Source organism: Numenius arquata, chromosome 11, assembly GCF_964106895.1.
Source record: "Numenius arquata chromosome 11, bNumArq3.hap1.1, whole genome shotgun sequence".
NCBI classification, from domain to species: domain Eukaryota; kingdom Metazoa; phylum Chordata; class Aves; order Charadriiformes; family Scolopacidae; genus Numenius; species Numenius arquata.
Genome location: NC_133586.1, coordinates 17,241,014 through 17,254,906, shown reverse-complemented (window position 1 = coordinate 17,254,906; position 13,893 = coordinate 17,241,014). Strand labels below are relative to the sequence as shown.

Sequence of the window (13,893 nt, the reverse complement as noted above, 5' to 3'; positions counted from 1 at the left end):
ACCACAGTATTCCCCGTGACTACGTTTGGACAGGAACAGCTCTTTCACTACTCATTGCTCTGCTGAACAGTGAGAGATTGCCTGTGCTAGAAAAAGTAAAACTTTATACAAATGCTGAAAACACCTGGCTCTGAACACTTCTAAACCTATCACTGAAGCTGATACCTAAGTTCTATACAAAAGAGAATTCACTATCATATGACATCTCTGGCACACAAAATACGTGACACACACACTTCAGATAGAAGCTAAACATTCTATGCAAGGTCACATCATCTTTGAAGCCCTAGTATTAAAAATTGAGATTGTTATCACTTCCTCTTTCATGTCTACAAATATATGTTATGGATGAAAACAGCCCCTTGTATGAACATAAGTATTTGGCTTTGCATTATTCCCAAAGTTATGTCTAAAATAAAGAAAATAAAATTAGATAATCCTGTCTCCAGGCTCCAGTAATACAGACAATGCTTTGCAGACTGGAATGCCTTAAAGTCCTACATCTAAAATCAAAATATTTACAAAATACAGATCACATAATTCTATTCAGTTCAGCAGCCTCTGATGCCCTTTTTTGCATAACAGCTGTTGCTAACCATATTGATGAGACATGTATTTTAACTGTTTAGTTTAGGAATAGAAAAATAGGGTGTTTTAGTGAACTAGAGAATGTTTGTTAAGTGCTCCCATGTTTTGGGGACTAGGAAGCAGAAAGCTTTCTACTGCATAGGGAAATTAACTATCAAAATGAAAATCAAATATTCATGAGATCGGATTTTATGGAGGACATTTTCTTCTTACATAAAATGAATCACAACAACTATTTTCTTTTGGGGCTTCCAGGAAATAAATTTGTAACACTTACAAGGCAATCATAACATTGCCAAAAAGGACATAATAATCAATAATGGAAATACAGCTATACATCCACATTATGCTACAATGCATAATATGCACTGTTTATTATGTGTTTGAGTTAGATGATTCTTTGCAACACATTCCCTTAACTAGGTAGAAAATGTCTGGGGGCTCATCACAAATATAAATGGTCCAATAAACCACCTCAGCTTTGCACCTAACACATAATAAATGTGATGACACCTGACCAGTTTTACATGAAGAAAACATGCCCGAGGACCTTCCTAGTTCCCTTTCATGTGCGCACAGCACAATATGGAATGTCAAAACCCTGGCTTGAGAGCTGGTCCACAGATCCTAATAGTCAAAACTCTATCACTGGCCTTAACATTTAGACTTTCATATGTGGATGTGAAGCCACATGGACGTGGGAACTTTAGGAATTAGCTCTGTTGACAACGCCTTTGTTAACAGCAGCACTTAAAACCTAGTCACCTTCAGCTGTCACACTTCATTGCAGTTGTCAAACACCAGGGTTTTAAGAAAAAATTATATTTAGCAGTAGTTAAAGGTGACCACTGGTGGCTCTGGGAACTGAAATCCTACTTCACGGAACAGATGGTCTCCGTATGTAGGAGGAGATGCTCCTCACTAACCTGTTAGGCTCCCAGTCCCATTCTGGACGCCTGGCCAGAGAGGACCGTTTCTGCTTCTTGGACCACTGTGCCCACACCTCTCTGCCTGTAATTGTACTAACTGAGAACACCCGCCAGTCTATTCATTAATACAATAGAACAATGATGTGGAAACAGTATTTAATGGAAGTTTTACTGAAATAATTATTTCATACAAGCTGCTCAACATCTCCTGATTCACTGAGGCTGTAGTGTTGAAAAAGCCCTCCGTATCAACAGACATTGTAAGGAGGCCTATTCTAGTAACTCTTAAACCTCAAACAGACCGGCTCTGTGCTGCTATTCAGCTACTTGCATTCACAACATCTATGCTTCAAAGTTTCCTATTAAGGCTTCTGGAAGCCATGGAGGAAACTGCTATATGGAGAAGACGTGAACTATCAGGAAGGCACCATGGCTGCTGACAGTGCGAAACAAACTGCCCATTACGTGCATGACTCTTCAAAGAGAAATGTCAGTGGCTGTATCTGCCTCAGAGGGCTTTACAGAGCATGCTTTGTTGAACAAAACTCTCCTCTGCATTTCCAGCCACATTTCCATTTGCTCTGTGTTTCCAGCTGTATCAGTTTATAACTGTAAAAAGGTTCTTCTTGCCAGGAACAATCTAAAAGCAAATCCTTCTCTCTCCATTGGAAAAGGCAGAAGAGAAGGAAAAGTCCACTCAAAAACCCTACTACAACTTTCTCAAGTAGACAAACAACGCCGTGATCACCTTGTGTGCTGAAGTCCAGGGTCATGTTCCTCTCACCCAAGCTTGACTCGGATCCTTGCTGATCAGTACCAGTGACCTAAATGAAACAGCACATTAATCTGCAACTTACCAAAATGAAGTATAGCGCTGATGATCTGAAGAACAGGACTGACAATGTGAAATAACTATCATAAAAGCTGCTATTCAGATTGAAAGGTATTTAAAGATATTTTACAATGTCACTGGGTCAGGAACAAATGCAGGGCAAAGGAACATGCTTAAAGGAATTTTTCGTTTTTCCAGAGTCTCCAAGCTAAATTCATCTTGAATTCACAAGACAGTTGAGGCTGCAGGCCCACATTACAAAACTTAATGTCTGCAATACTTAAAGCTTTCTTACAAGCAATCTCTTTTTCTACAGTCTGCATTTTTCCATATTATGCTTTTTTCTAACCACATTTTATCACCCTAAAACGGGATAGAGAACAACAGAAACCATAAAAACAAGCACAAGAGCAGTATTTTCCTTTTGTTCTTTGCTGAAATGTTATCACCTAATATATTTTTAAGCCCTATAACATCGTTGCCACCCAAGGTGGCCAAGGCAGGGTGCTCTCCAGCCTCAGAGATCACTGAGGGGAGATAATACCAGGACTCACCTTTTTTCTGAGAGGATAGATCCTAGTGGGCGCACTTTTGACAATCATGTGAACTGCACTTTTGACAATCGTGAACGAAATACAGAATCAGTCCTGCTGGAAAGACTTGATCCACGAACACTTGAAATTTAGGAGATTTTCTTTTTACTGATTTTAATAGACTGTGGATGGGACCTTGTTGCCAATCTCATTAGATTTTCAGCAGTTCTTTGCGATCGTGATTATTAAAAAAATGGTTCAAATAAATAGCTGGTAAAAATAAATGAGAAAAATATACAAAGAAATGCTGAAGGGAATGAGTTTGATACCATCTTTAGCAGGAAGCATCGTATCTGCTTCTGTCTGTAAGGGCCACAATTAACTAGTGAAAGCTTATTACGGTTGATGACAGACTCTAGAAATAACCATCAGTCACCTCTGTGAAAACCTTTTTGTCAAGAGCTTAATTTGTGTCTGGCTTTCAAAAAAATTGAATGTGACACTATTACTCTGAAGCTATTAAGGAAAGAGCTTCCAGTACACATGCCAGCATAGATTAATGCACACATATATGTGCATAACTTACTCTGCTCACTAATGTTTTATTTTTTATCTCTATATATCCATATCTTACTATGACCAAGTGATCAGGAAACTTTTTTCTGATACAAATTTAGCATTTAAAAGTGACTTTAAGTCTAGGGGTTAGCAAATACAACTCTAACCAAAGAACAGTACCAGAAATACTTTAACTCAGCAACAGATGGACAGAAGACTAGTAAGCAAAGGTGAAATCACTCATATTTTTAAACAATTTGCTTGCAAATTTCTTAAAGGGTCTTTCTTTATGGAAGCGAATATCACATCTGTGGTAAAAAAAAAAAAAATAATTAGTGGTGTCGCTCTAAGTTGCAGACCATTCCTGGGAACTAAGTGTGGAACTGCTGGGAACTAACTGTGAAAGTAAGAAGTGTTCTCAAATGCTCTTTGTTGCTGGAGAAAATTCAATCAGACTAACTACATTTTGGAAGAAATAATATGTTTTAATATGTGTTTGTTTCTTTTTAATAGTCTAGGGGTTCTTTTTAAATCTAGGTGGTTTCATAAATTCTTGATCTTTGACAGGAAAATATTTGCTGAAATATTTGTGCTGAAACATTTAATGACCTTCTACATTCTCCCAGTCACCTGGCAGTTGTAGCGACATTGTCTAGTAGCTATAAAATGAGTTATATGCAAGGCTGAGGTTTTGATAAACCTGCACTAATGACAAAGAACCATCTGTAGCTTTGATCTAGTAAATTTAAAATAATAACAACATTATTACACAGCATATAAAGCAAAGTTAAGGCTTGTAAAAAAAGCTGGCTTAGCAGTTCTTGAAATCAGAATATTGCGTCTCTCAAGCTGGAAGAAATACATACATTGCATTTACATATCTTAGTTTCCTATTACACAAACACTTCTAGATTACAACATTTCAATCTTAATGTCCCTTTCTTTTTATTCTCTGCTTAGTTTGCCAAAGGGAACAATTAGAGCACTGACAGAATTTTTTAACCTAGGAATAAGACAGCTAAGCTCACTTGGCACAAGGCACACAGCAGCTATCATTACACTGCTTTGACACCTTGTTGGAACAGAGCTCGCACAGAATACATCGTGGACCCCAGGTGTATTCCAACATGGGGGGGGGACAAACTGCTTTACCCTGCCATTAGGAGTTAGTACTGAGAGTCCTTCAGCCCACTGAGGGTAAGGAGTTGTGTTTTACTCAGGGAAACTACAGCGAGGAAGTGTTCTCAGCACTCTCCTCCATGCAGTGACATTTGTATCAGTCTTTCACATCCTTTGGAATTTAGAGGGACACAAAAGCTCAATCACCACACATCACATCCCTTATCAGCCTGTGCCTCTATCTCAGAGGCTCCTACAGAGGCTGAAAACCCTGCAGTGGCATACCTGAAGACATGGGGCTGCATAAACAAGATAACATTCTTAGAGGTGACTTGTTACTATGTGGATCAAGGACATGACCTCTCAGCTTAACTTCTGGATTGCTTGCTTATATACTCCAGACTATATTATATTATAGTTTACTCTAATGAAACTGCTAGAAATTTAAAAAACAAAACAAAAGAACAACAAAAACCAGAACAACAAACCTCATAACCAAACCCCAACAACATGACAAATAGATGGGGCAAATGAACACACACCGAAATTGCTTCTTGAGACTGAATGGAAGACTGTGAATATGCCCCTCTATATAAAATCCACCACATAGAGAAAAGCACTCATGGTCTTTAAGGTTTATCTCTTAAGGGATAAAGATATAGCATCCTTCATAGTGGGAAAACAAGAGATTTCAAGATTTTGGGTGTGCAGAAGAAATCAGGGATATAATCTGAATTTTGGTTTCTTGTACTTTTTTCAGTGTTTACTTACATTTTTAAAACGTAAGCCATTTAAACTTGTCTGATCAATGTGTTCATTTTACCTTTTCCTTCCCTTGTTCCTTCTCCATTTACAAGAATAATTGCTGATGCAGTTGGAATTGATTAACCTTCTTTAGCTTGGGGGAAGGAGACCCCCAATTGCAGGAGGTAACAGTGCTGACTTTTAGTCAGGTCAGAGTTTTGGTTCACATCAGCATGGCACGTGGTTTCCTACAGGTTCCTGCACAGCCCAGGGTAACAAAACCTTATTGACTTGCACATCCTCAGACATAAAGCCGGTAAAGACAGTCGCTAAGCTATCAACAGGAAAAGGAAAGAAACCCCATGCTTTTAACAAGCCTGCACAGCCTACAGGTTAGTAAACCTTATCAAACAGTTACTGGTATAGTTCACCCAGAACCCTGATCTGTTTGTTCTTGTCTTTTCTATATTCTAGTCAATACTTTGCACAGAAAACAGTGTGAAAAACACCTTTTTTTTCCCCATAGTCACATAATGGGAATTCCTAATCAGTACAGATGCCAACAGCAATTTTTACTTAGACACCACCACTTAAATTAGCACTGACATTTGTTGACCATGAAATGCAAGAAATATTGAGTCTAATTTGATACAATTTAATAAAATTCTAAGGACCTCAATCCATTTAAAAACAAAAAACCCCTTTTGCTTTATTCTCAGTAAAAGGTTTTACAATTATGACACTGTTACATAATGGTTCCCAGAAGCACTTCTGTAGCTAAAGCTCTGCCATGATTTCCATTGCAAAGTCTGCCTTTGAGGGATTTATAAATCTAGTTATTTCAGTTCACACTGTACTGTAGCTTGGTGCACATTACATGGGAGCATTTGCATCATGTAAGAATTTTGTGGCTCTTGTAGACCTAAAACCGTCTTAGATTTTGGCTCCATTCCTCCATTAACAGATCGACTGGGACACTGACTGGAAAAAAAAAAATATGTCAGGGCTTTTGTTGTCAAGAAAAGTCTGTGGCTAAAACATCACCGTGTAGGCTTCAGTCAGCATTGCCAACGTACTTCACTTCTGACACTCAGCACCTGGTGTTACTCTGCTCCTACAAGCTCTCTGAACCAGCAACTACCAGGCATATATATAAACTCACTCCTGGTAAGAAACTATGCAATTATCACCATTTTGAAATTGAAAATCACCACTCACTTTCACCTGTGATTAGAACAAAGACTTCTGGAACCCAGATGGCCAGAGATGAATAGGCAAGGCACTGACACTGACCCCAGATGCCAACATATAACAGTCAATACATCCATTTATTGAAGCTCATGCGCTTCTTGCCAGAGCATGACTTTGCTGCTTTAACTTATGTCTTGTTAAATTATATTTCTGTTATATGCTGGTGCTATTGTGCTGCTGGATGTCGATGCTCATGGAAAGCGTAATCCCAATTAAAAGAGTGCTCAAAGTGATTTTGTGCTTAAGTATAAACAGACACTTTTCTAAACCTTACTTAGTAACACATAAGAATTCTTGTCACAGATACGATTCTCCTCTTTTCCCCCAAACCATGTATAATTCATATTGGTTTTGCCAATTTTTTTTTAATCACTGAAAAATAACAACTCCTCCAGGGCTTGCAGGTGCCACTGAGTTACTGTAAAGGAAGAAGGAGGCAACTTGGATAAAAAATGTTTTAGAAAGGAGATGCCCTTGAATATTCCAATTTTGCAGTTCAGAAAAGAACTGCATTCACAAGCAGTTTATACTGATTCATTTTATAGCCAAATAAATCTAAGGTAGTGCAATGTTTGGCCTGTTTATTGTGGCAGGTAGTGGAAGGTACATTACAATGCAAGGATTAGAAGAGTTGTCAGAAGCTGCTTTGTCAGTCACAGAAGCTGCAAATTTAGACATACGTCCTGGTTTGAGGTAAAACAGAACCAACAGTTAGGAGAGGCTTAGCTAAGAAGTAGAATTATTGAACAGAAACTTGATTCTGTTTTACCTCAAACCAGGACAGCATATCTTGGAGCTTTTTAATTGCGTTTTTGTCAGGGACTGTGAATCTAAACATTCTTTTTTTCTCAGATGCCTGTCATTAATTATCTTAATTGTGTATTTATTAATTGTGTAATGATCTTCTTGTGTGTAATAATAAAAAAATTATATAATATCTTTAGTTTTGTGGTTTCAGTTGTAGTTTTCTCCAATGTGAAAAAAAAATCACTAGCACACTTTTCAATGATATATTTTGGCTAAATGCAATGTACTCCCCTCTGTAGCGTGGGTGTAATTTTGGCAACCTGAACACACATATTTCCACAGTGTGCTATGAAAAACTGATAAGCAGTATCTAGAATGTTTGACTCCTTGAATTTTTACTGAAGCCTGCAAGAAATCACAGTTTCTAAAAGCAATTTTAACTATTTTCCCACTTGTGACAGCTGGTTCAACTATTACAAAGCACTTCAAGCAAAACTTTGCTCAAATTAGCTTTGGCTGTACATGCAGGTACTTTATAATTCTAGTTTCAGCTGAGTTGACACCGTATAGTCAAAAATAAGGCAAAAAATCTAATGTAAATATTTGTCAGAAGTATACTGGATCCTTTCTCAAAGTTCAGAGTAAAGGTGTTAGGCACTCTCGGGAGGAACTGTTTCTGCCATATGACAGCAGAAGCTATTAAAAGCTGTAACAGCCAGAAGTGTAAGCAATCGATAGAGAAGTACTCATTGCTATTTCATAGGAAGAACACATCCCTACCCTTTTGTCATTCAAATCTTCGTAAATCTGAGGTTATTTACAGAGATTTTTGTTAGGAATTTTCAAGTACATATTCTACCTATGCATAGAGTCTAGAATGGGAATTTGTAATTATCTTGGCTCAGCTCACATGCAGAGCAATACCGAATGTCCCATGAGCTCTATGCTAGATACACACATACACAAACATACAGAAGTTATTAGCATTACGTCACCAGACACAGTTATCTTTTTCCTTATTAAACCTACGCTGTCGTACTGAGCTCCAACTAAAAAGTAGTACATTAAGGTGAAGCAAATCCACTATCAGCAGTAGCTGAAATAAAAAAATATTTTACAACTGTAAGGGTTTTTAAGGAAACAAACCTGCTTCCTAGTGAAGATTTCTTATTATCTACAGAAATTAAGAAGTGTAATCTCATTTTAAGACATCCTTATCCTTTCCAAATGAGGAAAATCACTGTGCTTCAGTGATTCCAATCCATTCTTCTAGGTTTTTGTTACTGACAGTCCAGTATCATACGTTTTTAACGGATGATAACAGCTGAAATATTACTGTTCTCATAAGCATTTGCCCAAACATGCACAAGAACGTAAGGAGAATACACATTAAGTAAAATTTGTTAGTTAAACCCTTTTTAAAGATAATGGTTTGAAAAATGTGTGTAAGGAATATAAATATTCTCTGATTGTTCTTCCCTCACAGTACAATTAATTCCTAAAGTAGTTTAGATTTCTCTAAACTTCTGAATTGATTTAAAATTGTTTCGCATCATGAAAATTTGAAGACAAAGGATTTCCTTTGGCATTCCTTACCTGGCTGGCAGGTGTCTCTCCAATCACTGCCTCATAAGGAGGGGGCAGCTCTGTTGGATACAGCATTCCTGGGCTGTTAATGGTTACTTCATATAAAGCACTGAATGGGGAATGAGGAAAGTCCAAATGGAGACCTCTGTTTAAAAACACAAACAAGCAAACTTCATTATTAAGAAATGGCAGTGGCTTTATTTAGTAAACAATTACCTTCACCACAGTGACGTAGAGCGTTCCCTTAATTCAAAGCCAATATACTACAAAGAATTATACTGAAGAAATTTATTAGACAACCGAAATGAAGCCCTCATTCACAAGGTAGCTTTAAAAATTCTATTTCATTTTGGCTGTCAGCCATCTCTACCAGCCCATTTTGCAGTCATTATTGTCCTTCACTACTCCACACCAATACACATTAACTGCAATGATTTCCTTAGAAAATTCAATCTCACATACAAATTAAAGTGTATAATGTTAACAATTATGAAAGGATCACCTATAAGCTGATCTCTGCTTTAAGTTCAGATATTGTTATCCTTGTCTTGGCTAAGTTCAATCACTTCTCTATTACAGCAGTGCTTTAACACAAATATTTCCAGGTGCATCCTAACAAATTTGCAAGAAATGTATGTAAACTCTCTGGAAAAGAAACACCCGATGTAAGTGATGGACATTGCTTGGCTTCCTATTCTTGGGAAGAGCTTCATAGTCTGTAGCTCAGAACTATGCGACGATTGTAACTACAGGGAAGAAGAATCACCTCTGCGCCTCTATCACTGGTGTGCAGGTATATTCTGGTGGGTAGTAGGGTGGAGGCGGTATTGGTGGTATGAACTCATCAAAATCCAAGGTTTGATGCAGGATAGTTCCATGTGGAGTCATGCAGTCGGGGTTGGTAGAATGTGGCCTCTGTGGCAGAAACTGAAAATGAACAGGTCAAGTTCCTTCAGATGGTAAAAACATCATCACTAATAATAAAAAATTTAATAAAAGGTCACTGTTAGCAACCCTGACCAATATCCGGTTTAATTAATATCCATACTGAAATGAAAAAGACGTTTCTGGAAGCATAAGAATACTTGAGATCAGTGAGGAGGTGAGTCAAATTGTCAAAATATAAGACAAGGTTTAAAGACACAGAGAAGCCTGTGCCTCAAAGTCAGTCACTCTTAGATGCAGGACATAAACATGTAAAATGAAATAGCTTTTCATGAAATAATTCTACCTTGTACAATTTTATTATAGCACTACATAATCAGCTGTATTTTAATAACCGGTGAACAACAGATACAACTACTTAAATAACTATTTACATGGTTTTGTTTCCAATCTGAAATGCCTTTTGTTATAGAGAAAAAAACACCAGCCTAAAAAAAAAACCCAAATAGAACAAACTAGAAACAAGCTAGCACATATTCATTATATTTTGAATAAGACAACTACAAACATCCCACCTATTTTTCACATCAACAAAAGGGACCATTTATAATTATCATTCTTGTAAAATAAAATATTCTTAATAGCCATTTGTGGTTTGGTGATGCAGACACTGCACACTTAAATGTGGTATGAAAGCAAGAAAAACACTTACTTCATATAAACATCTCAAAACCCAAAAGAGAGTAACTACACTGAATAACAGAAAGTAATAATACTGAGAACTACCGTCAACATTTGTGACAGGAACCTAAGCAGCTTCTAGTGGAGCAGAGATACCAAGAAGCCATTCTGGTACCTTCAATTAAGCAAAGGCTTAAATTATTTCAAGATGAAATATGGACCACTCTGCAGATGACATGGAACCCAGCCACCCTGACCTGACTTTATATGGTCCCGATGGATAAAAGGGGATCAAAAGACAATCCAAACCCACAGAAGAATTCTTTCTTCTCCAGGCAAGCTTCTGCTGTCATATCGCTTTTCTTGGATCAGTAGGTGACTTGGTCTTTAGCTACTGCCTTTTAAAACAAGTGAGCTAAGAAAATTTGCTGAAGGCGTATTTATTTTTTATACTGGAACAAGAAAATATATGTCTTTGTACTGTTGTCTCATTTCATTATTATTTGTTTAAATCCATGATAAAGACTTAAGAAGCAGTAGAATAAAAGGGAAAATGCTTGTGCTTCGGAGATCCAGCAAATAGACAGTAAATTACCTTAATTTTTCATGTCACAGTTTTATATTTTTCACTTTTTCAAATTTAACTTGGTGCAGTTATGCTGAATTTACATTACCATAGAAATTATATTCGTCTTTGGTATTTTAGAGGTTGAGTTACATCTTAATTCTACTAAACACTTTATGTTTGTTGTTTCAAAAGGTCAAAGCTGTAATAATGCAACACAACAGAGGGTCAGGAGCACCAATTTCCATTGTTTGTGAAAATGAGCCATTAGTTGCTTACTAATCTTCTCTCTAGAGATACTGTCATTTATATATATGAAAGTATATATATAAATATATATATATATACACTTTCATAGAGATAACTATGAAATAAAGAATCTCCTCTGCAGAATGTTAGATCATTATACCTTAGAGCCAATCAATGGCTTTCAGCCATTGTAATCTACGGATGGTACAGGTATAGAAGACATGACATCTACCTGATTTGCTTTGTTACGTAAAACGTCTGATGCTGTTAAGGACTCTCTTTCATGTGAGATATGATGCTGTATCCTGAGTACTGTCAGACGTTTCTACAAGTTTGTCTTACAGAATAAAAATATGTTTTTGCAGTCATTTGGTCTAAATTCACTTGAGCTTTCAACGGCCATTTCCCAAGCTGTAACATTACATTAATATTAACTGTTAAACACCAAACTTCTGCCCTAAATGATACAACCATCAGCAACCACCAGTCTGCTACCATCCCAAATACACTGTTATAAAGAGGAAGCAAGGAAACAAGGCAAACTTCAACTTAGTGACCTAAAAAGTGTATAAAAATTTATCATAATGAAGACAAATATCTGTATACTCTGGCTCATATTTTGTACCCTACTTGATTCCATCAAACTCAGGACTACACTCGTTTTTCTAGTAGAGTTGACAATTTGGGCCATTTTTACAGTCTGGAAACTAAACAATTTGTCTTTTACAACTTTCTTGACCTCCTCCCAGACCATTTCCATATACTGCCATGGAACCCAAGCTTCAGTCTGCACCAGAGAACATGTAGCTCCATCCCTTCAGTTCTCAAGTTCCTGGAGCTTCTTTCATTCAGCCATATACAGGGAACAATACTCTTAATAGTCCTCAGAGCAAGGCAATTAAACACATCACACTTCCACAGCGAGTGAACTATTAGTACACATTTTGTGGGATGCGACAGAAGGAAAAGGTTTTACACAGGCAGAGGAGGCTGTGGTTCAAGAAGGAGGAGATCTAATGTTTAGATGCAGTTCAGTTTAACAGCAGAATCATTTGCATCCCTTTCAAGAACCTTTACTGTGAATACAAATCATGGCAACGAATTCTGTGACCAACACTGAAAATGAGTGGCAAAACGGACAGGAAAGATGCACATGTTTGGGGGGAGTGGGGGTTAGGGATGTTATAAACAACAGTTTACCTGTGTGATATCGTCCTGCTGGAAGGCACAGAAATTAAAGTGAAAAAGGCTGTAAGAGGGAGACTAGCAGGAAATGAAACAATAGCAAATATACGGGATTATCACAAAGGGGAGACATCCTTGAGAAAACAATCGGAAAGCTACTAAGTGGAATTTAAATCATAGCTTATTCCATACTACCCTATCTACTAATCTCTACTAGCCTGAAAAAGTTTATACTTCTTACAGTAAAACATATTTTTAAGATCTTTAAGGATTAGTCTCAAATGGTGAAAGCTGGCAGGGGCTCAGCAGAGACTTAATACAAAGTCCATAGGTAAGAAAAAGTCACGGTAAGGAAATGCAAACAGCTAACAAAGCTGGACTAGGTGGAGGAACACTAACAAATGCTTTCACATGGAAACACACATTTTTGGTATTAGAAGGCGGTTGTTATTAAATAATCAATCTCAAAATGTGGATGGCAAGTAGGATAGGCAACAACAAGAACTGCCAAACCAAAAATGGGGGTGGCCTGTTTGGTCACAGGTATAAACGAGATCAAGTTGCGTTTAATGTCATTTCAAAAACCATAGCTCACCCTCCGGAACAACTCACAGAGCAGGTCTCCTCACCAGGCTTTGGGGATTTAACCAATGGCCACTGCAGAAGCCACGGATAGAAAATGGTTGCAGAAAAGGATAAACAGCAAATAGCACCACTGGGAAACACTGCAAATAGCCAACAGCATTAAAAGCCTTGCCTATATATCTTTATAGATATATCAGTAGAGATTTTGAACATATTTACTAGGCATACGTAGATATCCGCTGGCTCTGGAAATCCCAACCGTTTCTGTTGACCACCTGGAGCTGTTGGATGCTGGGAGCTTTCAGAAATCCAAAAGGCAATTAAATACAGATCTAGAATTCATGCTCTTCTTTTAGGAAACAGCCAACCTTATATTTGAAGCTTGGCATTCAAACTGTTATACACATGCAGGTTTTTTCCCATCCTTGGACTAAAGATGGCCTTACTTCAGTCTGTGGAATGTGTCTGATACCTAATAGTCATTATACAGAGATAGCAGCATCCGCTAAATGGATGTGCAACATAGTGCACAGAATTTTGTGTGTTTTAATTGGGCACACCTAACTTTGATAGAGTTAAACAGTCTGATTTAAACAGCCATCAGCTTTTATTTCATACTGAGGACTACTTAATTTGTTATTTGATTTGCAGTTATGAGGGAAGAATAAAACACGCTATCTGGTTGCAGCAGGGTAAACAAGAAAGCTGTACAATGCAGCGATTTTGTACCCGCTCCTTGGACCTGAATTCAATACAGAAGTTAGCCATGGCATCAGTGGAAAGTTAGCAAGCACAGAATTAGAAACACGAATGTTAGAAGCACACCACTTCCAGCTGGAAGTGGATAGATATGAA

At 37.5% G+C, this 13,893-nt stretch overlaps 1 protein-coding gene across 1 annotated transcript in view; it reads right to left on the bottom strand.

Annotated features, from left to right (window-relative positions):
- The window catches only part of ENTREP2 (endosomal transmembrane epsin interactor 2), a 146,171-nt gene that overhangs the window by 10,747 nt on the left and 121,531 nt on the right, over window positions 1-13,893 (bottom strand). The window contains exons 6-9 of the mRNA XM_074155411.1: window positions 12,469-12,486; window positions 9,655-9,815; window positions 8,898-9,033; window positions 2,266-2,341 (exon numbers count right to left, since the gene is read on the bottom strand). Of these exons, the coding sequence (XP_074011512.1) occupies window positions 2,266-2,341; window positions 8,898-9,033; window positions 9,655-9,815; window positions 12,469-12,486 (391 nt within the window). The remainder of the gene's footprint in view (window positions 1-2,265; window positions 2,342-8,897; window positions 9,034-9,654; window positions 9,816-12,468; window positions 12,487-13,893) is intronic.